This window comes from Erinaceus europaeus, chromosome 12 (genome assembly GCF_950295315.1).
Source record: "Erinaceus europaeus chromosome 12, mEriEur2.1, whole genome shotgun sequence".
Lineage (NCBI taxonomy): Eukaryota > Metazoa > Chordata > Mammalia > Eulipotyphla > Erinaceidae > Erinaceus > Erinaceus europaeus.
The window spans coordinates 18,794,521-18,822,070 of record NC_080173.1 but is presented as its reverse complement, the minus strand read 5'-3'; the positions used below and the strand labels follow the sequence as shown (position 1 = coordinate 18,822,070).

The window sequence follows — 27,550 nt, the reverse complement described above, 5'->3', positions numbered from 1 at the left end:
CAGGAATCCACTGCCCCTGGAGGCCATTTCCCCATTTAGTTGCCCTTGTTGTTATTGTTTTGTTGTTGTTATTATTGTTGTTGTTTTATTGCTATTATTGTTGTTGGATAGGACAGAGAGAAATCTAGAGAGGAGGGGAAGACAGAGAGGAGGAGAGAGAGATAGACACCTGCAGACCTGTTTCAATCAATTGTGAAGTGACCCTCCTTGCTGTGGAGAGCCAGGGGCTTGAACCAGGATCCTTGCTTGGGTCCTTGCACTTTGTGCCATGAGTGATTAACTCCTTGCACTACCACCCAGCCCCAAGTTTTTTTTTTTTTTAATTATGAAATAATTTCTTTCTCTGTGCCTTTTGAGATGATGATGCAATTTCCTTCTGTTAATGTTATGTTCCATAATTGTTGATTTGAATGTATTCAACCATCCTTGCATGGTTGAATACATTCAAATCAACAAACATTCCATTAAGTGGAATAATTCCCACTTAATGCCACAGCACTGTCTTTCTCTTCCCATTGAGCTTCCATCACCTGCCTCCAGGACTATTGCAGTAGTCGTTCTTTCCCCTCCTCAGATAGTAGTCAGTGTGACACTCAAAAAGGTCTTTCTAAAAACAAACAAACAGAAAAACCTTAGTCCATGATGTCCCAGACTAACACCTCTCAGTAATTCCTTTTTCAGTTTGGGATATTATCAATGACCTCTCCCAGGCTTAGTAGATCCTGTGCAGTCTGACCTGGTCACTACTTTGATCGGCACTTTCCTTCATTCTCTTTCTTCCAACCACAGTGAATCAATCTTCCTTCCTTCCTTCCTTCCTTCCTTCCTTCCTTCCTTCCTTCCTTCCTTCCTTCCCTCCCTCCCTCCCTCCCTCCCTCCCTCCCTCCTTCCTTCCTTCCTTCCTTCCTTCCTTCCTTCCTTCCTTCCTTCCTTCCTTCCTTCCTTCCTTTACTTTCCACCTAGGGACTTTTGCATATATTATTGCATATATGAAGAAGAAGACTTCTTCAGAGTCCACACCAAGATCTGAACTACTGAACTACCCCCCACCCCAGTCCCTTACTTTGGTGCAATATACCAAACCCAATTCAGGTTCTGCTTTTTGTTTCCCCTTCTGTTCTTATTTCTTAACTTCTGTCTATGAGTGTTGGGTGATTATTTAATTTGTGTATTCCACTGAGACTATAAACTCCTAGAATTTTCACAGTGTTTGTGACAAATATTTTCCATAAATGCATAAGAATAATTGAACAGATAATTAAAGTGCCTAGAAATAGCTTGTCTGAGACTCTGAATATTTCCTTTTTCTTTTTTAAATGTTTTTATTAGTGATTTAATAGTGATTTACAAAATTATAAGATAATAGGGGTAGAATTTCACACTATTCCTACCACCAGAGTTCTGTGTCCCCATTCCTCTCCAGTTTGGAAACTGCAATAGTTTTTCCAAGGTCACAGATAAAGGTTGATGAAAAGAAAAGAAAAAAAATATATCACCTATTTTTTATTCACTTATATGACTCTGCCATCACTTCCTTCCTAAGTCACACCTATACCTATTACTACTTCCAAGTGTCTTTCCTTTTCCCTCTCAGATTACAAAACTGCTTGAGTTTCTCTGGTGTTTTCCAGATTCTCTTCCATTTCAGTGATGGTATCAAAACAAAGATTCCTGATGCTTGAAAGAATCAAGTTAAGTGTAATAAGCCAGAAAGAGAAAGATGAATATAGGATGATCCCTCTCATATACAGAAGTTGAAAAATAAAAACAGAAAGGAAAACACAAAGCAGAACTTGGACTGGAGTTGGTGTACTGCACCAAAGTAAAGGACTCTGGTGTTGAAGTGGTGGTGGGGGGTGGTGATGAATATTCAGGTTCTGGAACATGAATGATGGTGGAGGAGACCTGGGTGGGGGACTAGATTGTTATGTAGAAAACAGATGACCTTGGGTCCATACTCCCAGAGGGCTAAAGAATAGGAAAGCTATCAAGAGAGGTGACAAGGTGACGGGATATGGAGTTCTAGTAGTAGGAATTATGTAGAGTTGTACCCCTCTTATCCTATGGTTTTACCAGTGTTTCCTTTTTATAAATAATAAATAAATAACTGACAAATTTTATACATGTACCAACTACTGTATTTTACTGTCATCTGTAAACCATTAATCCTCCCAATAAAGATGAGAAAAATGAGTTCATTTTACTGCTAAAAAAAGAAAAAATATTCCTGGTGACAAATGTTTCTAGTCCTGATGGAATCAGGATTCAGAGCCCTCTGATCATTTTCTCCTAACATTTTACCCCCTCTGGGACTATAGATCAAAATTCTTTTTGTGATGCAGAAGGAAAGAGTTCTGGCTTCTGTAACTGCTTCTGTGCTGGAAAATGGACGTTGGCCAGACATTGGCCAATTGATCCATACCCCCACTGGCTAGATATTTTTTTTATTACCAGAGATAAATAAAAAAAAAAAAGATGAGTTCATTTCATTGTGAAATTCTAGACTGATTAATTTTGGTTTAGAGATTGTGTTTTGGGGGCCGGGTGTGGTTTGAGCACACATGTGGCAGTGCACTGGGACATGGGTTTGAGCTCCAGGCGCCCAGCTGCATGGGGTGATGTTTCATTAGTGTTAAAGCAGGGCTACAGGTCTCTCTGTTTCTGTTTTCTATCTCCGCCTTCTATCTTGATTTCTGGCTGTCTCTATCCAATAAATAAAGGTAACAAAGTTAATAAAAAATAACAATTTACTCATTTAAAAAAAAGAGATTGTGTTTTTTACCAACCATTTACATTGACGATAAACTATTAGGCACAGAGAAGTAAAGTCACTGTTTTAGGAAACACAGTTATTCAGTGTCAGATGTCTCTGTGACCTTTTAATCATGGGTAAGGAGAAAAACTTTCTCCAACTCTGCACAACATCATTCATTTGCTGAGTCTGTAGGGCACTGAATGTAAGGATCTGTAGCTGTCTGGATTTCTAGCCTATCAGCAGAAAAGCATGTTCAGCCATCAAGCTCCAGTCCCCAAAATGCCTGTGCAAGGATGAAAAGCAGCAGAGTTATGTGATGAGTTGATGCCTGTGATCTCCCGAACTGAGAAAAGTAACAAGCCCATCCCGCCACCCTTCTCAATTCTGTGATTCTATTAAGTGTTAAAAATTCACTAGTATGTGAAATTAACTCTCCTTTCAAGCTCTCTAATGACACTCAGTCCCTGCAAGCTTCAACCTGTCCTTGTGCTCAAGAAGCCAAATAAGCATCCTGAGGTGTTAGTTTGGTTGCTGGGTTGAATTTCTGGTTGTACCTAGGTCCTTACTTAGCCCCCTTTGCAGTGTGAGGCAGCGTTTTTGTCCTGCAGGTACTGTAGGTACTGGATTAAACAGGTCTGCTTTTGCAGACAGACACCAGGCACCGTTCTGGCATGAGCTGTGTTTGGATTGGAGTTTCCAGGGCCTTATCAGGAGCCACCCCTAGTGACACAGCCAGTGCCAGAACTAACTTTGACTTTCACTCTTCGCCAAGGGCTTGCAGAACACCTTAAAGGAATAAAGATGGAGGCGCTTAGAGTTCAGATGTTCATGCCTTGCTCTTTTGAAAGCTTATATCTGTAAGTGAAGTTTTATTTTGGAAATAATCCTGAAATCACATAACAGGAGCATTTTTTTAAGGGGGAGGGAAGAGAAAGGGAGGGTCTTATTGGGAGTTAAAAATAATCGAACTGTTACTTTGTGACTGTGGTTTTAATCAGCTTCAGCTGTAACCTCTGGTAGGTGGATTTGACAAGGATAACAACTAATTCGTGTGGGGAGTCGAAATGCTAGCCCATTAGCTTTGCCTTCTCGTTTAAAATTGAATGTTGCTCTTAAATTAATAATGGCAAAAAAAAAAAATGACTGCTTGAAAGATCTCAGTGAGGACAGAACTGGATTTATGATTAGAAGGAAGACTGCAGCTTCATGATGAAATAAAAATAAATAAAAGAGGTTTTCTGTAAATGATAATGCTGGGTTACAAATTTATCAAAACTGTTCCACTGCAAACACTTTTAATTTTTGGTTTCTCATTTCTTTTTTCTTAATTGTGCAACAGTAGCATTAATAAACCTCATTTGCATTGCTATGCATTGATTTTTTTTCCCTCTGAGTGAAAAACAAAGCAGCAACACCCCCAGAATCAGCTGCCTAGCATATAAGTAAAGAACGTATTTGAAACTGATGATTTCAGAGAAATACTGAAATGGAGAAATATGAAATGAATGACAGCTCCCCCTTCTTTAACATTTACTTTCAGTGTTACGTGATAAGATTTGAAAAACAATACTAAAACTGTGTCCCTACGTAAGTAGCCATTCAAGCAAATCAACTTATGCGAAAGCCACCTCTGGGGCTTAATAATTATTTACTGAACGTTCCTGGGTCATGAGAGAGGTTCCGATTAAGTCAGAAAAGCATTATGTTCAGCAGCTTGTGAAGGTGTGTTTAAAGACGACAAGAATAATGGAAAATTACTCAATGTAGCAGAACTATTTTTAGAATGATTCTTAAAAAAACAAAAATTCCCACAAATTTAAGTGAGGCTCATGTTCATAATGTTCAAGATACATATCTTTAAAGAGCATAGAGTAGCTTTTAAAATGATTTCTAATTTATTGTGCTATATATACAATATTGAATTTGTTTTCAGATTTTTTTATTCTGTGTCATGAAATCAGTTTACTCATTTCTTTACAATGATGAAGTACTTTATGACCTATGAACATATAATTAGGTATTTAAATTGTTCTTATACTAGAAATGTTGTTTCTGCTTTGTAAGTCAGATAATAGGGAAGTACTGACTGCTCTTTATGACTCATACCCCACTATAGCTACTTATTTTTTTAATATTAATATTAAGCAAATTTTTGAATGACATTAAAGGGTTAAAATCATTTTAAGGCAGTATAAGGGTTGTATGACTTGTCATTTTCACGTATACTATAATTCTTTGTTTCACTATTTTTGGTTAATTGCTCCTGATTTTTTTCCCTAGTTAACTCAGATACTCACAGTAGGAGCACAATTCTCTTATAAATTCTCATAAAGAAACTCTAAGCAGACATCTTTGACAAAACTTGTTAAATGAACTGTTGTCCATTAACTTCTTTGTGCCTGTTCATTTGGAGAGAGCACACACTGTGAATTGATTTCTCTTTTGTATTTTCCTCTAGGAAAGCAAAGGAGTATTATAGCAAAAGACAACCTTGTAAGAGTTTTGTTTTTTAGAAGATAACTTGTCAATTCTACTATTTTTTAGATATTAAGATGCTTAGAGGATACCATTTCGAGAATTAAAACACAATGAAGAAGAATTAACTGTCTTGCTTTTCCTTATTTGCATGTTATGCCAGCTACCATTCTACATATTTTACCCATGTCATACATTGAATTCTCCTGATTGTTCTATGAGAAAGCTACCCTTTCACCTCCATTTTGCTGATGAGAAAATTGAGGTTTGGGTAGGTTAAAAGTCCTGCCCAAATTTCATGGCTGAAAAGGATAAAGTTGGGATTTTAATCTAGTTATTTTGATTCCAGATCTTGTATTATTCTTTGATAGGTTTTATAGGTTTTTCGTTTATGTTACTTAATACATTGATGTTTCTTAACTCTGCCTTTCATTGATATGGTCTCCAAAGCCCAGATTTCTGAATTACTGCACCTATGACATATTTAAGCTTCTGAGGGAGCACAACTAATCTGATGCCACAGTATTTGCCCATCAGAAATATTCCTCTGAATGTAATTCACAGCATTTAAGCATTTAAACCAATTACTGGAGGAGGAGGAAATTCTACTGAATAATATACATTGATTTGCAGATCTAGTATAACTTGAGAAATCTAAAAAATTGGAAAAGATTACCTTCAGATTAACAACAACAACAGCAACAAAAATCTTTTAGGGCTGTTGAGCTCAGAGCTTCTTGTAAAAACGTATTCTCTGTCACTGAATGTTTGATGTGACTAATAATAGTCTTCCAATGCCAACACTCCAGTACTATTTGGTTTTATGAGGTGTGGTATTTATGAAGATTTGTTAGGACTGTTGAAATTTACCCATTGAACAGATGTGTATTTCCCCTGCTATGTGCTGCGTATTTTTAGGAGATGAGGAATATACCTGGGTATGAAGCATTTAAAAATACCTATCCTTGTAGAACTGTCTCCACAAGGTCTTTACAGATCCACCCGGTTAGATTATTAAGATTGACCTTATCCTCTAAAATGGGAATGGAACTTCATTCATTATTGCCAAATTCTAATAGCTGTGATGAAAGAAGGTACATACAAGGGCATCTCATTTAGGATAACTGCTGGAGGTACACATGGCATTCAGCTTAAATCTCTCTGGCAAAATTTAGGCATGGAGCCAACCTAACTCCTTGAAAGCTGGGGAATGTTGTGGGTGATAGTATATCAACCAAAACAAGGGAGGGAAAAACAAATAAACAAACAAACAAAAACAGTGCATGGATAAGCTGAAACTTTAATCTCTTCTTCTCCTCCACCTCCTTCTTCCTCTCCTCCTCCTTTCTTCTTCTTTTTAACACTAACTGGTATTGTATCAGATGTTCTAAAAACCAGGTTTGGGGGTCCGGCGGTGGCGCAGTGGGTTAAGCGCACGTGGCGCAAAGCCCAGGGACCGGCGTAAGGATCCCGGTTCGAGCCCCCGGCTCCCCACCTGCAAGGGAGTCGCTTCACGGGCGGTGAAGCAGGTCTGCAGGTGTCTATCTTTCTCTCCCCCCCTCTCTCTGTCTTCTCCTCTCTCCATTTCTCTCTGTCCTATCCAACAACAAAGCAGTGTCAACAATGGCAATAATAACCGCAACGAGGCTGCAACAACTAGGGCAACAAAAAGGGGGGAAAATGGCCTCCAGGAGCGGTGGATTCATGGTGCAGGCACCGAGCCCAGCAATAACCCTGGAGGAAAAAAACAAAAAAACAAACAAAAAAAACCCCACCAGGTTTGATATAACAGTGCACATCAAATTTTCATAAACAAAAATGAAGATTGAATGGCATTTATAAATCAATATTATACCCAGACTTTTTCAGATATTGTGGTTGATGCCTATGTTCAGTGACATCTAAATACTGCTTCGTTATTTGTTCTTTCTTCTCTCTTTGAATTCTCACTACTGATTCATTTGATTTAACTCTCTGTTTAGATAAATCCAGAAAGTTCCAAATTTATGTTCTATTATCTTTCCAAATATTAGAATATACAGTCCCCCCCCCCAAATAATTCTATACAAAGTCATGGGATAGCTTTTACTAGACCATATTGGACCAGTAGCATCTTTGAAGAATATAATGATTGATTAATCCTGGATTTTAAAATTTTTTAAAAATATTTATTTTCCCTTTTGTTGCCCTTGTTTATTTTTATTGTTGTTGTTACTGATGTATTTGTTGTTAGATAGGACAGAGAGAAGTGGAGAGAGATGGGGAAGACGGGGGGGGGGGGGGGGGGGCAGAGAAAGACACCTGCAGACCTGCTTCACTGACTGTGAAGCGACTCCCCTGCAGGTGGGGAGCCGGGGGCTTGAACCAGGATCCTTACGCCTCCAGTCCTTATGCTTTACACCACGTGCACTTAACCCACTGTGCTACCACCTGAATCCCTGAATTTTTTAATGTTTATCTTTTTATGCCAAGAGTTAGTAGTGCCACTACTGTAAACTTCATGAACTGAGAGTGAGGAGGCTATTTGTTCAAAGTGATGTCAGGATACTTTATCAAAGGCTTGGGGCAGGATGTTGAACATAAGTAAAATGTAACCACTGTAAATCTTCACTACTATTTGTAAGGCTGGCTCCTAAGTAGTGACAGATATACCTATTTACAGCTCTTGAGAGCATAGTTGCAGATTTTTCTTGATTTCCACACAGAATTCCAAACTTTTACATCTTGGTGGATACATCCGAGACATGCAGTCATTGTTGGGTCATGACAATCTAAGGCTCTTAATCCTTTCTTTCCTGTTGATGACATTGTCTAAACAAGTAGACAGTACATGTCTTATGGCTGGGGCAATTATTTGAGTAGAGCCAGAAGAAATTTCTGTCTACCCCAACACCAACAACAAAATGTCTTTGCATAAATGTTTCATTTGAAAAATTAAAAACAGATTGGATATTAAATAAGATTCTAAAAACCAGTAATCTAAAAAAATTAAAACTTCTCATCATATATTAGTTAAAATCTGACAATTATACTTTTCAACACCTAGGTCCTATCTGGATAAAAATTTGAAACTTGGATTAGCAAAACTAGTTCATATAGTGTGTCTGCTTTGACATGTATGTAACCTAGGTTCAAGCTTTGACCTCAGTGCGCTGGAGGAAGTTTCAGTGCTGTGATATCTCTTCCTCTCCCTTTCTGTAATACTTGAAATAATCAGTCCACAGCTATTAATCCCTCTCAATGACAAAAAAAAAAAGATAAATTAAAGGAAGTGAAGGAGAAGGAAGAGGTAGAGGGGAAGGAAGAGGAATAAGAGGAGGAAATTTCCTATATTGAGAAATAATATTCTTTAAACTGGAGCCTTCAGCAAGTACCAAAAATATTGATTGTTTGTAACTGATCAGATCAAAAGCAACAACCTTGCTAACACCTCCAAACATCAATATTCTTTAAATACTAACTTTTCTTAAAAGAAAGTACAAATGATGTCCTAGAGTACATTAATCTTTTGAGGAAAAAAAATTCAATATTTGCAATATATATACTTATTTTTATTTTCTATTTTGATACATGTTGTATAATATGATATTACTTTATAACAGTCGCACAGAAATATACATTGCAAATGAAATTAAAATATGTTGAGAGTTTACTTTGGAAAAAATTCTTTCAGGGGCCGGGTGGTGGAGCATCTGGTTGACTGCACATGTTACAATGCACAAGGACCAAAATTCAAGCCCCCAGTCCCCATCTACAGAGAGAAAAAGCTTTGCCAGTGGTGAAGTAGTATTGCAGGTGTCTCTCTGTTTCTCTCCCTCTCTATTTTCCCATTCCTTCTCCATTTCTATCTCTCTCTATCCAATAAATCAATAAAGATAATAAAAATAAAATTGAAAAAATAAAAAGAAGAAGAAATTGAGAGAGAAGGTGACTAGAAAGGAAGAGAGCAAGACACAGAAAGACATCTGCAGCACTGCTTCACTACTTGTGAAGCTTTCCCCTGCAGGTGGGGGCTAGGGGCTTGTACCCTGATCCTTGCACATGGTAGCATATGCACTAAAGAGGTGCGCCCAGCCCCCTGAAAGAATGTTCCAGGACAGATTGGTAAGGTTATCTGGCAAGGGAAGTCAGGTTGGCATCATGGTAGCATCTGCAACTTGGTGGATATATATTTTCTTACTGATACTGTCTCATTACATATGGTTAAAAAAAGTCTTCTACATATAAAGTGATTACAAAAAAATGAAAAGATTAAGATCATGGAAGCAATGAACATTCTGAAATGTGAGATTCAATCATTTGTATTTTATTTAGTTATTATTATTGTTATTATTATTATTATTGATAGAAACAGAAACTGAGAGGGATGGGGGACATAAGGAGAGAGAAAAGAGACAGCCCACACCTCCAGAGGTCTGGTCCACTAGGGAAAGATAGAAACAGGCTGGAGGTATAGATAGACCTGTCAACGCCCATGCTCAGCAGAGAAGCAGCTACAGAAGTTAGAACTCCTACCTTCTGCTCCCCCAAAACAACATTGATCCATATTCCCAGTAGAGGAGAAGTGACAGGATGAAGATAAGAGGGCTCTGAACTCCAGCTCCATCAGCACCCAGAGAGAGAAGGAAAAGAAGAGGGACATATGGAGGTAGTTATGTTGTCATGAGTGGCTTGGAGAGGAAGAGAGGCTTGAATCAGGAAAAAGGGGGGGGGGCAATTATGTATAAATGTGGACAGATAGTTATAGAGATGATAGTTGGCTCAGGTCTACAACCTTAGGTTAACTGTGGTGGATTGCAGTGGGGAGACTGAAGATTCAGAACTCTGGTCATAGGCGTGGTGTGCATTTAAACCCCTGTCAACATGTAATTTTGTAAAATTTAAAAATATATAATTAATAAAAAAGAAAAGAAGGAAGAAAGAAAGTGAAAGAAAGAAAGAAAGAAAGAAAGAAAGAAAGAAAGAAAGAAAGAAAGAAAGAAAGAAAGGAGAGAGATAACCTGCAGGGCCCCGCCCTGGTTGTGGCATGACTAGTTAAGTGCACTATGCACAAGGACCCTGATTCAAGTCCCAGGTCCCCACCTGCAGAGGGAAAGTTTCATGAGTGGTGAAGCAGTGCTACAGGTGTTTCTCTGTCTCTCTGTTCTATCAAATAAAATAAATAAGTTTAAAAATTGAGAAAGAGAGAGAGAGAGAGAGAGAGACCGAGAGACCGAGAGACCGAGACCTATAGTACTGCTTCACTGATTTTGAATTGTTCTCTGCTAGTGGAGACTTGGGGCTTGAATCTGAGTCCTTAAGCATTGTAACATGCTTGCCCTACCAAGTACGCTAGCATGGCCATTTAAGAAGATTGTCTTTTTTGCCAACTCTTACTTCAGTGATTTGTGTAACTTGATGTACTTTCAGATAATTTGAATTTTTTTTTCTGAAGAACAAATTGGTTGTTGCATTTTCTACAGATTTTACCTATCAATACCATTTTACTTGCATGTAGTTATATTATACTGTTAAAGATCTATTGGTAGTTTCTGGGTAGATATTTTTGTCTTTTATAGCTTGTTTGACCAGATAGAGTGGTCATTCCATCCTATTCCATTTCCATTTCCCACATTCTCATTCCATCCTATTCCTTCTTTTTCCAGCCACTCCCCATCTAATTTCACTTATTCCATATAGCATGTTCAGTGATTCTTCACAGCTCTTGTCAGACTCATTGAAAGATGCAGTTGGAGAAGAGGAAAGGAATCTGAGTTTCCTCAGACGTGGAAGAAAGTGCTATGGTCTAGAACTCAGAGATATGAGCTTTCTTACTAAGCCAAATGGGTAACTCTAGTTGTTTTACTATTTTTTTTTACAGACATGGCCAGGCATCAGCATCAGTGATAGGATTTTTAAAGAGATATTGATTCCTGGACTTTAGCAAAACTGAAATGAGAATTTCCAGGCACGGAGACTGAGTCTTTTGGTTTTAGACAGAATCCTCAGCTGTTTGTGGCAGCCAGTCTTCTGTATTTGGAAACCCTTATAGCCTAACACATTCCAAGACTTGACCTTTCCACCTGTACATGAGGTTAATGTTACTGTATTTCCTGTTTCTTCACTGTGTATGTAAATATTAGCCATTGTGTTTCCCTGGACACAATTACATTGTACCCCAGCTAAGGAAAACTGCTAGAATTTGAGTTCAGTCAACTAAATGATTATAATGAAGTTTAATTTTCCTGCAGAAAAATGCTGGAATCTCTACTTTCTGCCTCATGTGGGAATTACAGGATAAATTCTCTCTACGCCTGCAACTTTGTCAAGTTTTCTGAGCTAAATAGGGATCACCTGAACCTTAAAAGGAGGATTTCTAAGGGGCCAGCTGGTGGTGCACCTGGTTTAGTGCACATGTTAAAATGCACAAGAACCTGGGTTCAAGCCCCAAGCCCCCACTTGCAGGGGGAAAGCTTCACAAGTAGGTGAAGCAGTGCTGCAGGTGTCTGTCTGTCTCTCTTCCCCCTTCTTACCCCTTCCCCTCTCAATTTCTCTCTTGGCCTATCAAATAAATACATAAATGGTATAAAAATTTAATGGAGAATTTGCTTATGCTCCAAGTTTGCATGTCGGCTTATACAAAGTTGCTTCCTTGCACCAAAAAAAAAAAAAATATATATATATATATATATATATATCATATTCATGATTTAATATCATTGTCTTTACTAATAGTTTTTGAACTCTGTTCCAGTTTTTTTGGCAGTTTTCTTGTCAGTGACCTCAAGTTTTAACAGTGATTACAACATATAATGTTTTTTTTTTGAAGATCTAAAAAAATTTAACCTTTTTATTTATTCTTTTTTATTTTTGGATAAAGACAGAGAGAAATTGAGGTTGGAGGAGAAGACAGAGGGAAAGAAAAAGAGACACTTGGCATCCTTGTTTCACCACTTGTGAAGTTTTCCCTTCAGTAGGTGGGAGCTTGAAGTTGGTCCTTGCATACTGCAATATGTGCCCTTAACCAGGTGTTTTACCACCTGGTCCCACAACATTTACTCTTTACCAGAATGCTGAGAGGAAGATATATCAAACAATTAAAAAATAAATAAAACTGAAGTTCAGAGATGGACTATCTTAGCCAAAGTCACAGGTATGTGGCAGGCCTCAATTCTGACTTAAGAATGATATGAAGACCTAAAGACTGCTTCATCTGGTTTACTAAAGATCAATTAGAGTACTGAGTTGAATGGAATTTCCATTACATTTTCATAGTGATAAAGCCTGTAGAAAAATTATTTGAGGGGGGCCAGGTGGTAGTGCAGTAGGTTAAGCGAACAAGGTGTGAAGCACAAGGACTTGTGCAAGGATCTGGGTTCCAGCCCCCAGCTCCCCACCTGCAGGGGTTCGATTCACAGCGGTGAAGCAGGTCTGCTGGTGTCTTTCTCTCCCCCTCTGTCTTCCTACTCTCCCGATTTCTCTCTGTCCTATCCAACAACAGCGACAACAATAACAACAATAATAACAACGATAAAGAACAAGTGCAACAAAAGGTAAAAAATAGTCTCCAGGAGCAGTGGATTTGTAGTGTAGGCACCGAGCCCCAGCAATAACCCTGGAGGCAAAAAAATTATTTGAATTTAGAAATATAAAGATAACTCGAGTGCATGTCCATATACCATGGAAAAGAAAGTTTAAAGTGTATAGTCAGCCCTTCAGGTAGCAACTCAAGTCACAGTTAGTAGCTATCTTGTGTCTTTAGTCTCTGTGCTGAACACTGATTTAGCTAACATTAGGAGCCAGAGACGACCCGAACTGCCCCTGGGGCTCCAGACAGACTATGAACCACATAGTCAACGACTGCCACCTCTCCAGATTCAAAGGAGGTCTCGAAACTTTACATCAGGCTCAACCTGACGCTGTTGACTGGCTACGGAAGAGGGGCAAACGCTAGAAGAAGAAGCTCACTCAATCACTGCAGTTCATGTGGGACGTTGTGGAGAGGCTTGGAGACTTTAATTAACAAGTTAAAGATGTTATAGGTCAGCAGGGCTTCAGCTAGACTTGAGTACAGCTGATGTCTGTCTTGGAGTCATCACATTTTTCATTTCTCAGAGAGTGCATCTTTGGCCTTAGTGATTGATGCATGTGTTGGTAAAGGCATTTGACTCCCTGTTGATGTTCAAAGAATGATTCTAGAAGTGAGTGAGACATATTTCTCATGTGAAATAAGATAAAAGTCACATAAATAACTGAGTTAATTTTAAGGCATTTCAGAAAAGTTATATGACCATCTATCGCTTACATTCTAAGAGATGAGAAACTTGGGATTTCCAACACCTGTCACAGAGGAAGCACTCAAAGACTATTGTTGAATAAAGGACCTTGCATAATCTCATTAAAAGGAATCAGCTCAGAGAATTAGGATTATCTAATCTAGATTTAATTTCATTGACAATGGATGAGTTCAGATTGCTTTAAACATCAAATACATAAGGTAACACTCCTTGCTTTCATTAGTGGCTTCAGTGTCAGTCCTCATAAAAAAGTAAATTTCATAATATTCGCACATATGTCTTGATTCTGAGTTTAAAGCAATCGGCTCATTTGTACTGCTAAAATTTGATGTGTGGACATCTTCATTTTGGTTCTCAAGGTGATAATTGCTGTTTCAATTATTTGTGAGAGAAGGATATTTTAATAATTGAGACTAAAATTGCGAACCTGGGAATCATTAACAATGTGCAAGTATCATATAGGGAGTACTCCATGTAGTGACTGCTTCCTTTTCATGTTTTTCTTTTTTTGAGATGATCTTTTTTAATACCGTCATTTTGCTGAATTCTGATAAGTTTCCTTAGTGGTTTCAACTTAAACTAGTTAACTGTTTAATTTTTTTTTTTCTGAGAGGGTATTATAGTTAGTGCTTTAAGTGATATTGTTGTCAAGTGTAATGTCTGAAGACATGATGTATTTGATAACTAAATTTTTTAATTTAGGATATCTCCAAAATCCTTTACTGTTAATTGAAAGGATTTTCTTCTCGGTATCGCTGCCATTGGCTTGTCTTGAGTAGCTAATTAGTGCGATTATTCCACAGCTGCATTTGCTATGGCACAACGGTTTGCTCCTGTTTTTATCAAAAGGATCAGTCTCTGAAAATGTTTTAAACTGACAGGCTTTGAATAGTAAGAAAGTTTATTTATTTATTTATTTATTTATTAACTAGGCCTCCTCCCCTCTTTTCTTGGGTTTGAAAAGAATAAGCTTTGAACATATACTCAAAAGTAAGAAAGTGCACTTTCCTGTTTGCTCTTTTAGTAAAATCTTAGCCACTGAATATATTATTTTGAGTAATGCCTAGGTATTTTTATTGTATGGAATAGCGTATTCATATTGTATTGTATTCATATTCGTATTGTATTCATAAGCAGAGTGTTAACATTATTTGCTCTGTGTGCATCTGTAGGAAGCTATAAAGGGAAGAAGCTTTAAATCTTATAGGCTGAAGACTTTCAAGACAGCCACTGTGCTAGATGCCATTAGTGATTGCCCACCCTACTGCCTGAGTACTATCTGTGTGGGGTCATCATCTAACTATATGATGACATAGATCACTCAAGTGATTTCTTCACATACTTAAATTTCTTCATGTTCTTAATCAGGGTATATATCCACTGAAATAAAAATATTATGGTTCCATTACAGTTAATTGGAGAACTAAAGAAATATCAATTTACATAAAATTTTATTTTCACTTTGGCATCTAAGATCACCCTGTTAGACATAATTTTGTCTGCTTTTTAGTCACTTTATTGAGGAAATGATGATTTACAAGACATCTGTTATACCGCAATTCTTTTAAACGGCAATATTTTTTCCTAGAGCTTTATTTGTTTGTTTGTTTATTTGGAGGGTCATCACCAGGGCTTCACCACTCTGGGCTGACTTTTTTCAGAGAGGAAGATAGACAGAGACAAAGAGAGCAAGACACCACAGCAGTGAAACTTACTCTGGTGGAACAGGGCCAGGCTTGAACCTATGTTGTGTGTATGGCAAAATAGGCACGCTAACCAGATGAGCTATTTTGCCCCTCCCCAGGCTTAGTGACTATATTTTAAACCCAATTGATAACACTCATAATTTAATTAACTACAATTTTGTAGAAAACATAGGTGATCCAGAATATTTTTTGATTCATAAACTGCTTTGTAATGGCAATTTTTTCACATTTTGAAATGTTTTCTTAAGATTATTATCCATCAATGAAATTTAGAGTTAAATTGAATAAAGAATTTAACAGATTTCTAATAACAAAGTTGTTTTCTTGAAAAACTACAGTGACATACCAGGCTAGACTCAGTTACATTATCTTGATACTTTTTCTTTGAAGATTTTTTTTCAAATTAAATCATACTTTAAATATTATTTTTGCATCTGTTTTTTCTAAGTTATTATATGTTGTAGTTCTTTGTAAAAATTTGTTTTTATTTTTCTATCTTATTGAGGGAGAGAGAGAGAGGGAGAGAGGGAGAGAGAGAGAGCGAGAGAGACAAATACCAACCAAACTATTGCTCAGCCGTAGCTTATGGTGCTGCTGGGGATTGAACTTGTGACCTTGGAGCCTCATACATGAAAATCTTTTGCCTAGCCATTATCTTGCCTTCTCAATTCCTATGTTGTAGTTTTTATTTGTATTATATAGAAATGTAATAAATGTATTTACTTACTGATTTTAATAGCAGCATATTATTTTTTGTGAACTTGTCACCACTTAATGAACAAATTTTCTATGACAAGAATTAATAGAGCTACTAGTATATATATATATATATTTAAAAATTTTTTTAAATTTATTTTATTTTATTTATTTATTCCCTTTTGTTGCCCTTTTGTTTTTTTATTATTGTAGTTATTATTGTTGTTGTCGTTGTTGGATAGGACAGAGAGAAATGGAGAGAGGAGGGGAAGACAGAGAGGGGGAGAGAAAGACAGACACCTGCAGACCTGCTTCACCGCTTGTGAAGCGACTCCCCTGCAGGTGGGGAGCCGGGGTTCAAACCGGGATCCTTATGCCGGTCCTTGTGCTTTGCGCCACCTGCGCTTAACCCGCTGCGCTACAGCCCGACTCCCTCGTATATTTTTAATTATGTATAATACAGTACTGTGCGAGGTTGAAACCCAAGCATTTCTTCATGCTTAAGCATGTTCTGGTACTTGTGGGGATTGAAGGCTCCCATCTTTAAGGATGTCATAAAGATAATCAATTATTTATAAACATTATTTTACCTTTTGTTTGAAGGTAATGGCAGTAATGGATTTTATATTTGAGGAAGGAAGCTTATGATGTGCGTACCTGTCTTGAAGGTTAATTTACTCAGGAATGACTATTTATTTATTGATGGAATCAGTCCTTATGCATGCACAAACTTTCTGCTCTGGGCACGTATTTTGATAGACAGGAACACACACAGAGCAAAAGAGGCACCACAGCACCAGAATTTCTTCTATTATAGCACCTCCTGTGTAAAGCTACTGCTCAAAATTATTTGTGCGCATGACCATGAAGGCACTCTGCCCAGGTAGCTATCTTACCAGCCTTAGGAATGTATATTTTATTAAATGATACTTTTATTCTTGTTTCTAGGTCAAAAGTGTTATAATGTTTGGCCTATGCCAGAATTTTAAAATATTTTGCTAGATATTAAAATCATTAACTTTTTTACACAATAAAACTAGTAGCAGTGACTATTGGACAATATTACATGGGTATTGATTTACATTATTTTAAATTACTTTTAATTGATATATAGATAACAGTCACAGCTGTTCATCTCTCCTGGAAATGATAACTAAAACAGAGAGAAGTTTAGTAACTTGATAGCACAGAACTGGCAATTAAGCAATTAGAAACCACGTGTAAGAAGTAAAGAGTGTTTCTTTCTTATGACTAAATGTTCATGCCTTTTAAATAATTTTGGATAGAGTAAGTAATCAACCATTATAGGCTAACCTCATGGAAATTCACAAAGCACACAGAAGAGAAGGTATGCCAAAATGAATGAGAAGAAATGGTAATACAAAGAAAGCCAGTAGGGGAAGAATTGGATTGTCAAACCAACTTTTCTTCTTCCTCCATTCCTGAAGACTAAGGTCGAGTTCAGTGTTAATGTTTTGGTCAAAATATTTCTCTCATTAATTGCCTTATTTTTTATACTTTACAAAAACTTCTCTTCAACAAGTTTTATTTTAACTTTAAACTTTCCCATGTTAGTAAACATTTGAGACATCTTTAATGAATTTAGAGAACATACAGGAGTAGGTATTTGGTTTCAATCGTGAAGCGTAAATCAAGCAGTTTATTTTTAAATGTGGAATTTGGGTGCCATTAATTTGGTGCTTCATATGGTGGGGCTATATTTGGTGGTGATGAGTAGTATGTGGTAAGAAATGTCATAAAAAAAATTAAACCCTGTGATAAAAAAAATGCAATCAAGCTGACTTAATTTAATTCAACTACTAATGACTTAAATCCTGTCACCTCTTGATTTTCAATTAACAGCGAGTACAATTCTGTGATTTGATTATATTTGCACAGACTCATTTCGTAGTTTAGTGCAATTTAGGATAGACACCCTGAATGCAAATGAAGGGTTTCGTGAAGAAACTAAATGTGTGTGTTTTTTGGTTTTCCCACAGCAGTTCCGAGGAGCATCCTGGGGCCTCCAAGCCTCCGATAAGCTCCTCCAGTATGACATCACGCATCTTGCTACGCCAGCAACTCATGCGTGAGCAGATGCAGGAACAGGAGCGCAGGGAGCAGCAGCAGAAGCTGCAGGCGGCCCAGTTCATGCAACAGAGAGTGCCCGTGAGTCAGACACCAGCTATAAACGTCAGTGTGCCCACCACCCTTCCCTCTGCCACCCAGGTGCCCATGGAAGTCCTTAAGGTATGTGCGCATCAGTCTTGTTGTTTGGGCCAAGTTCACTTCCCAATATTTTCCATTTCTAAGTGTTTTATTTCTTGGCTATATTGATTCATCTGAATCATGTGCCAAACTTCATTGATTCCAACATGGCTTTCTATTTTAAAAGAAGGTCTCTCGTGAACTGTCGGTTTAGTAGTAACCCTAGTTATATGGAGAAATTATAAGCAAAAATAGGTGTTTCTTGAAGTGCTGTCTTTCTGTCTTTTGAGAAAGGTTCAAAGTGGTTAGTTATCCGCAATGAGTCTTTTCTAGAGAGAGAGAGAGACTGTGTGCATGTTCATATTCCTAAGTACACCCCATGACCATTCTTTAAAGTTTTTCTTTATTTGGTAAATTATCTTGACTAAATATGTTATCTCTGTAGTCATAAAAAAGTTATAGAAGGACTTTCTTTGCTTTAATACCCAGGCTGCATAATCCTTTAAGTGAAGTGAGCTGTATGTTTTGGGTCTGATTTCTTGCTAGAGTAGAAACCGCAGGAGCTTGTTAGCATCATTCTGTTAGGGATATATAGCTTCCTAATTACTAGGGAAAATTGTAACAAGTCTAAGAATAGCGTTTCAGCTCACACATATATATGCCCTCCATATCACAATGGAATACAGTCCTGGTCTAAAGATAACATTTCTAATTCAACTCTTAACTATAAGTGATGTGAAGAAAGTTAAAAGGGAAGTTAGAGAACTTCCTTGCTTTATTTTCTTTAACCCATTCACTAAATTGATGCATTCTGAAGAGGAATCCCAAGTGTAGTGATTGTTCATTAAATAACAGACTAGTGTTTGTTAGACTTTGCATTCATTGGTGTGCTCACACCATTTAAAATTGTGCCTTTAAAGCAAACAGAGGAACTGATGTATTATAATGGGAAAGTAATATATGATCCTCTGGACGAAATTGGAAATAGATTCATTAAAGTCAATTGTTTTTATTTGTACTCTTGTTCAACATATAGTGATGAAGTAATGAAAATCTCTCTTAGAAAGACCAATTGAAATTCTGTTAGGGTGAAAAGATCTGAATAGTTTACTAAAAAGTGTACTCTTATGTGATTGGAGTCCTGGATATTACTGCAGCTAATGGTTATTTTATTCTCCCACCCCACTTTCTCCCCATCTATGTAAAACATTTTCTTTTGAGCATTCATTATACATTAAATCTATCTGCTCTGCTTGGATGAAAATTGAGAATTACTAAGTTTTATGTACTTAAGATTTATTTAAGTTTTCTAGTGTTTATAAGAATCTTAATTGTTTTGTACATAGCTTAGATTATTTAAAGTTAAATGAGTTAAATAATAATAAGATGTATAGAAATATGCATTTTATTTATGATAATAGTCTAACTTCTTAATCTGTAGAACAAATTTTAGAAGAGATGGCTTGAATTTGTGCTTACAGTGGTTTATGTCTGTCTTCAGGGTTGATATTGATTATATTAATTAAAATGAAAATACACATCGAGACAATTTTATCTGACAGTGGGGTAATTATTAACATGTAAATGTCTTAAAAACTCATTTCTTAAAAACTCATTTCTATATCATCTTAAAGTGGATATGATTCTTAAGTATTTTTGATCACTTAAAGGCTCTACTTTTGAAAGTGACTAAAATTAAAATATATTAGATGATATAGATAACATACTTGATTTTCCTTATATTTTGATTTGTCCTGGGTACACAGGCTTTAGTTACAATTTCATTATGCCAGAAAAGAAATGATTGAAGTTAAAGCACACATAAATTATTAGAAATGGGAGATCTAATATTATTAAAAATTAGAAAATTTATATTTTGTTATGGGTGTGTCTTTATCTATTTAACTTCTACATTTCTATGCTTCAGTTATCAAGTATCAAGTTACCAAGTAATGTGGTATGTTATATAACTGAAAAGAATTTTTGAGATAGCAGAATATATAGATTTGTTTGCTAATTAGACATATTAACACAGTGAATTAAGAGACCTAAAATACATTTTATATGATATGATATTCTAATAAATTAAATAGCATTTTAAATGAGAGTATCCTATAAGTGATTTCTTCAGATACTTAAAAGACTTGGTACATTATACAAAGATCTTACATATTTTCAAATACTGTATATAAAAATATTACTGGAATACTACTATAAAAGGTTAGTAAGAGTAATGTGGTTATCTTTTTGTTTCTCTTTTGCAATTTGAAAACCAAGCTTAGTTTTATAGAGTAAATAATGAATAGCCAAAATAATTAATTTGCTTAATCTCGAACCTTTTTATGAATATACATTTTCAGTGAGTAATACTGAGGGCTCTAACCATATACTGCAATTCAGATAAAGTTGGAAAAAATATATTCTATCAGTGTAGTCTGTGTAAATTCTTCATTCAAATTTAAAAGATTTAAATTTTGTGCTAAAGATTTAGCACAAAACATACTTGTTTCTCAGTAGAGGTTAGAAATGCTACCATATGCTTGAAAGTCTGTTTTGAATCTCTGTCTCTTTCTGATTTTCAAGAAAAGAAACACAAACTTGAAAAAGAAAAGACACACAAACTTGAGTTACTAACACCTACTATTAGTGAGTTTGATGACTTAGAAACACTCAATGTGCATATTCACGCTAATCCTTTCTGTTGGCAGTTTAACTCAAAACACAATAATTAATAAAATATATCTAAAATTTGTTGACACCTTGTGAATTAGGAATAGAATTTGGAATTCATATTAGAGATTAGTAAATTATGTTAATGTTCCCCACATAGTCATTGTTCAATCTGTAAATTCACAAAATGGTGAAGGATTATCCTTTAGTTTCTAGATTGCTTTCATTAATTTATGACTTTATTCATTTTTATTGACCTTTATGCTAGGTGACATTGGGATGATCAGTCTTACTGCCATATATAATTGTTAACTACACTCTTCTCATTTATTAAGAATAATCCTATCCTGTTGTATAATGTAATTAAAGATGCTTTTTATCATAATCAATACGTGGAATGGATAACATAATTTTATGTTATTTTTCAAATTGTGACTTCACCAAAAACGTTAAGAATCAGTAACAAAAACCATTCCTTCTACCATTTCATTAAAATTCTACTGAGTTCCACTGACATGTGTATTCTATAGACCTGTGGTTTGAAATTTGATCTAGCATGTTTCAAACAAAAACAGAGGACTCAAGGATAGACTCTGCAGACAGATGTTCAGTCTCAAAGTTAAAGAAACATCACATAGGAACCACTGTATTGTTATCCATTCACACGAAGCATATGCTTCCACTTTCTGGTCTTTCTAGCCCTGATGAATTCCTGAAGCTCCTCATTGCTCTTATCCGGAACTGCAAAATTCATCAGACTTTCACTCCCTACTTCCTTTTGCAATGTGTCTGGACTCTGTGAGTTTATCATTTTAAGACAACCTACAGCTGAATTTTTGTTCTTTTTAGGAATCTGTAGGAATTGCCAAGTATATCCCCTTTCTACCTTCCCCCTTTCTTTCAGACTGGAGTTGGAAAATGTAAGGGCAGATGTACTCTCTGGAATAGATTTTACAGTAAATTTTTCTGTTCTCTTAGTAGAGGTTATATGGGTTTAAAAGGAAAAAAAGTAACTTTAGTATATTTTAAGTAGTTGCTAAGGGTTTGTTTCTTTAGTTTTCTTTTTCCAGAATCATCTCAGTTATGCCAGGAGTTGGAAGGATAGCTCCAGAATTAGAATGATGCTTATTGTTCACGAGATCAGAAACACATTTTGCCAAGGCCTTTTACGCTGTAAATTAAATTTGCTTTGACATTTATTCAGTAGATGTTTCATAACTCTGACATCCCTTTTTGAATGGAGATCTATTTCCATAAGAAAGGACACCTTGGAATTTTAACATCGTAGCTCTGGGATCACCATAAAAATCTTCATTTATGAGCCACTATATATGTGTTTGCATTCATTTGTGACCATCATATATTTTTGTCCTCAGTCAGTATGACTTACACATTCTGTGAGCCTAGAGTTTAGGATTGTTTATAAATTTTTGTAGGCTTTAAAGAAATATGTATGTCCTTTATTTATTGGGCAGAGACAGAGAAATTGGGAGGCAATGGGGGATAGAGAGGGAGAGAGACAGAGAGACACCTGCAGCATTGTTTCACTGCTTACAAAGTTCCCGCCCTGCAGATGGGGAATAGGGGCTGGAATCTAGGTCCTTATACTTGGTGCTGAAACAGGTGCCTCACCTCCTGGCATCAATGTAGTTTTCTTTTTTTTTTTTTTCCTAACTTGGTATCTACAGGATCATGTCCTCTTTAATAGGGACAAGGGGACTCAATTTACTAGTTGTATAAACAACATTCCATTTTCTAGAGCCACATTTTACTACAGTTAATTTCCTGTGTTTTTTTTTCCTTTTTCTTTTTTAACTTTCTTTTATCTTTTATTTCTTTTTTGTTTAATCTTTATTTATTGGATAGAGACAGCCAGAAATCAAGGGAAGGGGTGATAGAGAGGGAGAGAGACACTTGCAGCACTACTTCACCACTCAAAAATCTTTCCCCCTGCAGGTGGGAGCCAGGGACTTGAACCTGGGTCCTTGTGGATTGTAATATGTGCGCTCAACCAGGTCTGCCACCACCCAGCCCCTCTTTTAAATTTTTTTGTTATCTTCATTTATTTATTGGATAGAGATAGTCAGAAATTAAGAGGAAGCGCAAGAGAGACAAGGAGGAGAAACACCTTCAACACTTCTTCACCACTGGCAAATCTTCCCCCCTGCAGGTGGGGAGGAGGTGTGCTTTGAACCTCAGTCCTTGTACATTGTAACATGCGCCTTCAACCAGGTGTACCACCCAGCTCCTCTCTCCCTTTTTCTATTTTACTGGATAGGACAGAGAATAATTGAGAGGGGCAGAGAAGGTAGGAAGAAGAAAGATACCTGCAGACCTACATCACTACTGATGAAGTATCCCCCTGCAAATTGGGAGCATGGACTTGAACCAGGATTATTGCTCATGATAATATGTGCACTTAACCGGGTGTGTCAATGCACAGCCTTCATTAATCTCCTTTTTGTATCACTTTGATGTGTTCAGTGTCTAAGTAATTATCTGTCTCCTTAAAATTCCTCTCTATTGAGCTTCTTGGAGGGAGCTACTGTTAAGAATCTAGGGTACAACTTTCCTGACTCACAGTCTTTTTGAACTGTACTGCTGCCTTTTGTGGGAAAAAAATTCTGGAGAAACACATATAGGAGTTTTGGTCAGACATTCAGAAACTCTGATTTCTTCTATTCATATTTGAAAGTAAAATAAAAGAAGTTGAATTTTTTTTTAGTCTCTGGGCTGTCTCCACTTTTGAGAACATTGCTTTAAATTTTGTTCTTTCTTAGGCAGGACAGGAACTGCACACTGTGTTTCAAAATATTGATGGTTCTGGTGTTATGAGCTTGTTGCTATGTATTTGAGCACTAACTGGTGGCCTATGCTGCTTAAGAAACCCTGTGGGTAAGGATTTAATGATCTCACGGCCGACACAAGGTGTTCCATAGATTGATCACACAATTGATAAAAATTATAATAGTACATGTGAGGCAAGTACCTCAGTATATGCTTATTGAATGCTTTCAGGTGTTTTCTGTCTGTACCGCTTTTAGTGACAAGTAACTTGTAATGAAATGCTGACTGGACAGTCACTTTTTGCTTATATTTTTAGACCTGACCCACTTGAAAGGGCAAACTTATAGGGAGTAATTTCTTAACACAAAATATTTAACCTTAACACTGTGAAACTTACCTATGTGAACTTTTTTTTTTTAACTACTTTTCTGAAATTTTTGAAATATCAGCTCTGATCAAACATTCACATGTTAATAGTGACACAAAATGGAAATTCATTCTCCACTTATGACCAGGAGGGCATTTTTATGTGGTGAAGGTCTACAGTAGAATCTGGGGTGGTTTTATTTTCTCTGTTGTGAAGCAGAACAGCTGTGCTCAGGAACCATTCAGATTTGGCCAGAACACTTTTTTTTTTTTTTTTTTTTTTTTTTAGGTACGAGGATCTTTGTCATTTATTCAGTAAGGTACTTTGCAATCACTGAAATCATCTTGTGGGTTTGCGAGACAGTAGAACCTGCTCGGCTCCTTATTGTTTTCTGCTACTCAAAGAACCCAGAATGATAGGAATACTCTTTCATTTACACACTTCCCATAATGCCATACAACTAGAGCCTAAGGTCATATCTAGAGGATTTATCATAGTATGGGGCCAAAGAGCCTTTAAAAAAAAAAAAAAAGGACTCTGAGGGGGTGGAGCAGTAGCACACTGGTTTAAGTGCACATGATGTGAAGCGTAAGGATCTCAGTTTGAACCCCCAGCTCCCCACCTGCAAGGGGGGTAGCTTCACAAGCATTGAATCAGGTCTGCAGGTGTCTATCTTTCTCTCTCCACCTCTGTCCTCCTCTCTTCTCTTGACTTCTCTCTGTCCTGTGTGCCAATAACAGCAATAACAATAATAATAACAACAACAATAACAACAAAATGGAAAAAAATGTCTGCCAGGAGCAGTAGATTCATAATGCAGGCACCGAGCCCCAATGATAATCCTGGAGACGAAAAAAAAAAAAAAGACTCTGAATGTCATTTTCTATTGAATGTGGTGAGACCCTTAGAACATGTATCCTCAAAAGTGATGATATGGCCTTTCCTTCCAGAGGAGTTAAGAACTGATTCTTCCAGGTCGAAAAAGTTTTAGATTAACAGTATGTATTACTGTTAATATTTCAAGGGAATGAGGATTAGGGAGAGACAATTAAGAGAAGAATGCCTTCAAAGGCTCCTCAGGAGAGTGATGGTGAAGAAAAAGACTGAAAAAATACTGCTGTGAATTACTTGGCATCTTTCCCAACTCTGCTGTGTTGTGTTTAGAGTACACTCATCTAGGCCCCTTGAGATGTGCCTCCTTCATTTGTCTTTATATCCTTAGAAGATATACTAGAATAACCTTTGTGGCATCAGTACTGTGATTACTGGCACTCCCATTTCACAGATGTGGGGATCAAGGCAAAGGAGTTAAACTCACCCAAAATTGCCAAAGTAACTGGTGCCATTGGGAATTGAAGCCATTCCATTGGATGAGATTGCTCAGTTGCTGGCAGCTGTATCTCTCCAATAGGAAGTGACCTGAAAGCCTTCAATAGTTCTTCTTTTAAAACATGTCTTATTTATTTATTTTTTTTACAGAGAGTATGAATGACACCAGATACATATCAATCTGGCATATGCAGCAACAGGGTTGGAAACTGGGGTTTCAGACATCCGAGTTTTGTGATCTGTGACTGAGCTCTCTCTCTCCACCCTCACTGAAAAACTTTAAGGGAGAGAAGTAGATATTCATTCTCTCAACTGGTTCAGTTGCCTGGAATCTGTGACAAATACTCATGCAGAGCTTCAGCTCTAAACTTGTATCTGTGGACTGTCGAGCTAGCTTATCTGAGAGAGAGCTTGCTTTGCCACATGCAGGATCCATGTTTGAGTCTGACCCCCCCACTAGAGTGGAAGAATTTGCAGTGGTGTTTTTCTCTTTCCCTATGTCTGTCTACCTCCTTCTTTTTCACTTGAAAAACTTCAGCCTTAAGCAGTAAATCCCTGATGATTTAAAAACAAATAAACAAAACATGTTTTGAAAAAGGAAAAGGAAGAGGAAAGTTGTCAGCTCTAAGGGTGTAGCTTTATTGCTGGGAGCAAGTAGGAAGAAAAAAGGCAGTGACTGCAGGAACAGTAACTATTAGCTATACTGGATGATAGCCTGAACACTTCATGTTTTGTTTTTTGTTTTTTTTTTCCTCCAGGGTTATCGCTAAGACTCAGTGCAGGCACTACAAATCCACCACTCTTGGAGGCCATTTTCTTTTCTTTTCTTTTTTTCTTTCTATTTTATTTGATAAGACAGAAACTGAGAGGAGAGGGGTTGACAGAGAGTAAGATAGACACCACAGACCTGCTCCTCTGCTCATGCAGCGTTCCCCCTCCAGGTGGGTGGGGGATAGGGGATTGAACCCTGATCCTTGCACATAGTACTATGTGTGCTTAATGGGATGTACAACTGACAAGCCTCAACACTTCATATTCTTTATCTCCTTTATCTCTCTATCAACTTTATGGGATATGAGAAATAAGCCTTTTATCTTTTAGATAGTGAAACTGAAGCATAGATAGTTTCTGACTCCTGGTCACACAAGTGGACTTCATATCTTACTCTATTTATTTATAACCATAAATAAACCGTTTATAACCTGCTACTTCTTTGATTTCTTTTATAAAAAAAGATTTATTTTATTTTATTAATGAGAGGGAGAAGGAGAAAGAGAACTTGAGTGTTACTCTGGCACTTGTGATGCCAGGGGCAGAAGTCTGGACCTCGTGCTTGAAAGTTCAACTCTTTAGTGACTGTGCCACTTTCAGGACTCCCTCCCTCCCTGTCTTCCTTCCTGCCTTCCACCAGAGTCATCACTAGGAAATCCTCTGCTCCTGGTGGCCACTCCTTCTGCTCCCCCCCCCCCCCCAATCCTCTGCAGGCCTGCTTCACCACTCATGAAACTTCTCCTCTGCAGATGGAGACTGGGGGATTTGAACCTGGATCCCTGCTCAAGGCAATGTGTGTGCCTTCCCCCTGCCCTGCCATTGTATTTTCTATACAATTAAAGACATGCTTTTAAGCACTTCTAAAGATTGTCCAGTAATGGAATATTTGAGAATAGTGGCAGGTCAAAGAGAAACTATAGAGAAGACTCAGCCTTAACTGAAAGATACATGATCTTAAAAAACAAAGTTAGTCCTATCCATATTAAAAAAATCTATGATTCTCTGTGATATGCCCAATAAGATGCAGATATGTTCTTACTATATAAAAAGACCTCTGTTCACATTAACCATAGTGGTAATTTTTTTATATTGTGATAATCATTAGTGGTTAAAAAGTACTGCAGTGAGAAGATCTGTACCACCATCTATAAATTATAATTAAATATCACATATGTGCTAAAGATCTTGTTAACCCAGGTTATCACAATTAATGTGCTTTTCAGTTTTATATATTCAGCTGCATATTTATCTAGTCCTAAATTGTTTTTATAATACTCAGTTTGATAAATTTAGTAGAACTTTCTTTCTCAGGTTTTGATTATGTTTATAGTTTTTCATGCCACTCCTCTGTAGTATTAGTAACTTTTGCTATATTTTAGCAATGTAGTAGTAAACAACTAAAATTTCATTTCCATTCAGGTTTCTGTTTGCTTTTAAAGAAATGACATTGGGAGTCGGCCGGTAGCACAGCAGGTTAAGCGCACGTGGCGCAGAGTGCAAGGACTACCTT

The 27,550-nt window shown here is 36.9% G+C and overlaps 1 protein-coding gene across 13 annotated transcripts in view; it reads left to right on the top strand.

Moving 5' to 3' along the window:
• Positions 1 to 27,550, top strand: part of MITF (melanocyte inducing transcription factor) — a 276,773-nt gene that overhangs the window by 167,267 nt on the left and 81,956 nt on the right. For 8 of the 13 annotated variants that reach the window (XM_007523312.2, XM_007523311.3, XM_060202889.1 and 5 more), the window contains one exon: positions 17,909 to 18,158. In XM_007523312.2, coding sequence (XP_007523374.1) covers positions 17,909 to 18,158 — 250 coding nt within the window. Of the gene's footprint in view, positions 1 to 17,908; positions 18,159 to 27,550 lie in introns of those variants that run through there. The other 5 variants (XM_060202885.1, XM_060202883.1, XM_060202887.1 and 2 more) reach the window with 2 other exon arrangements.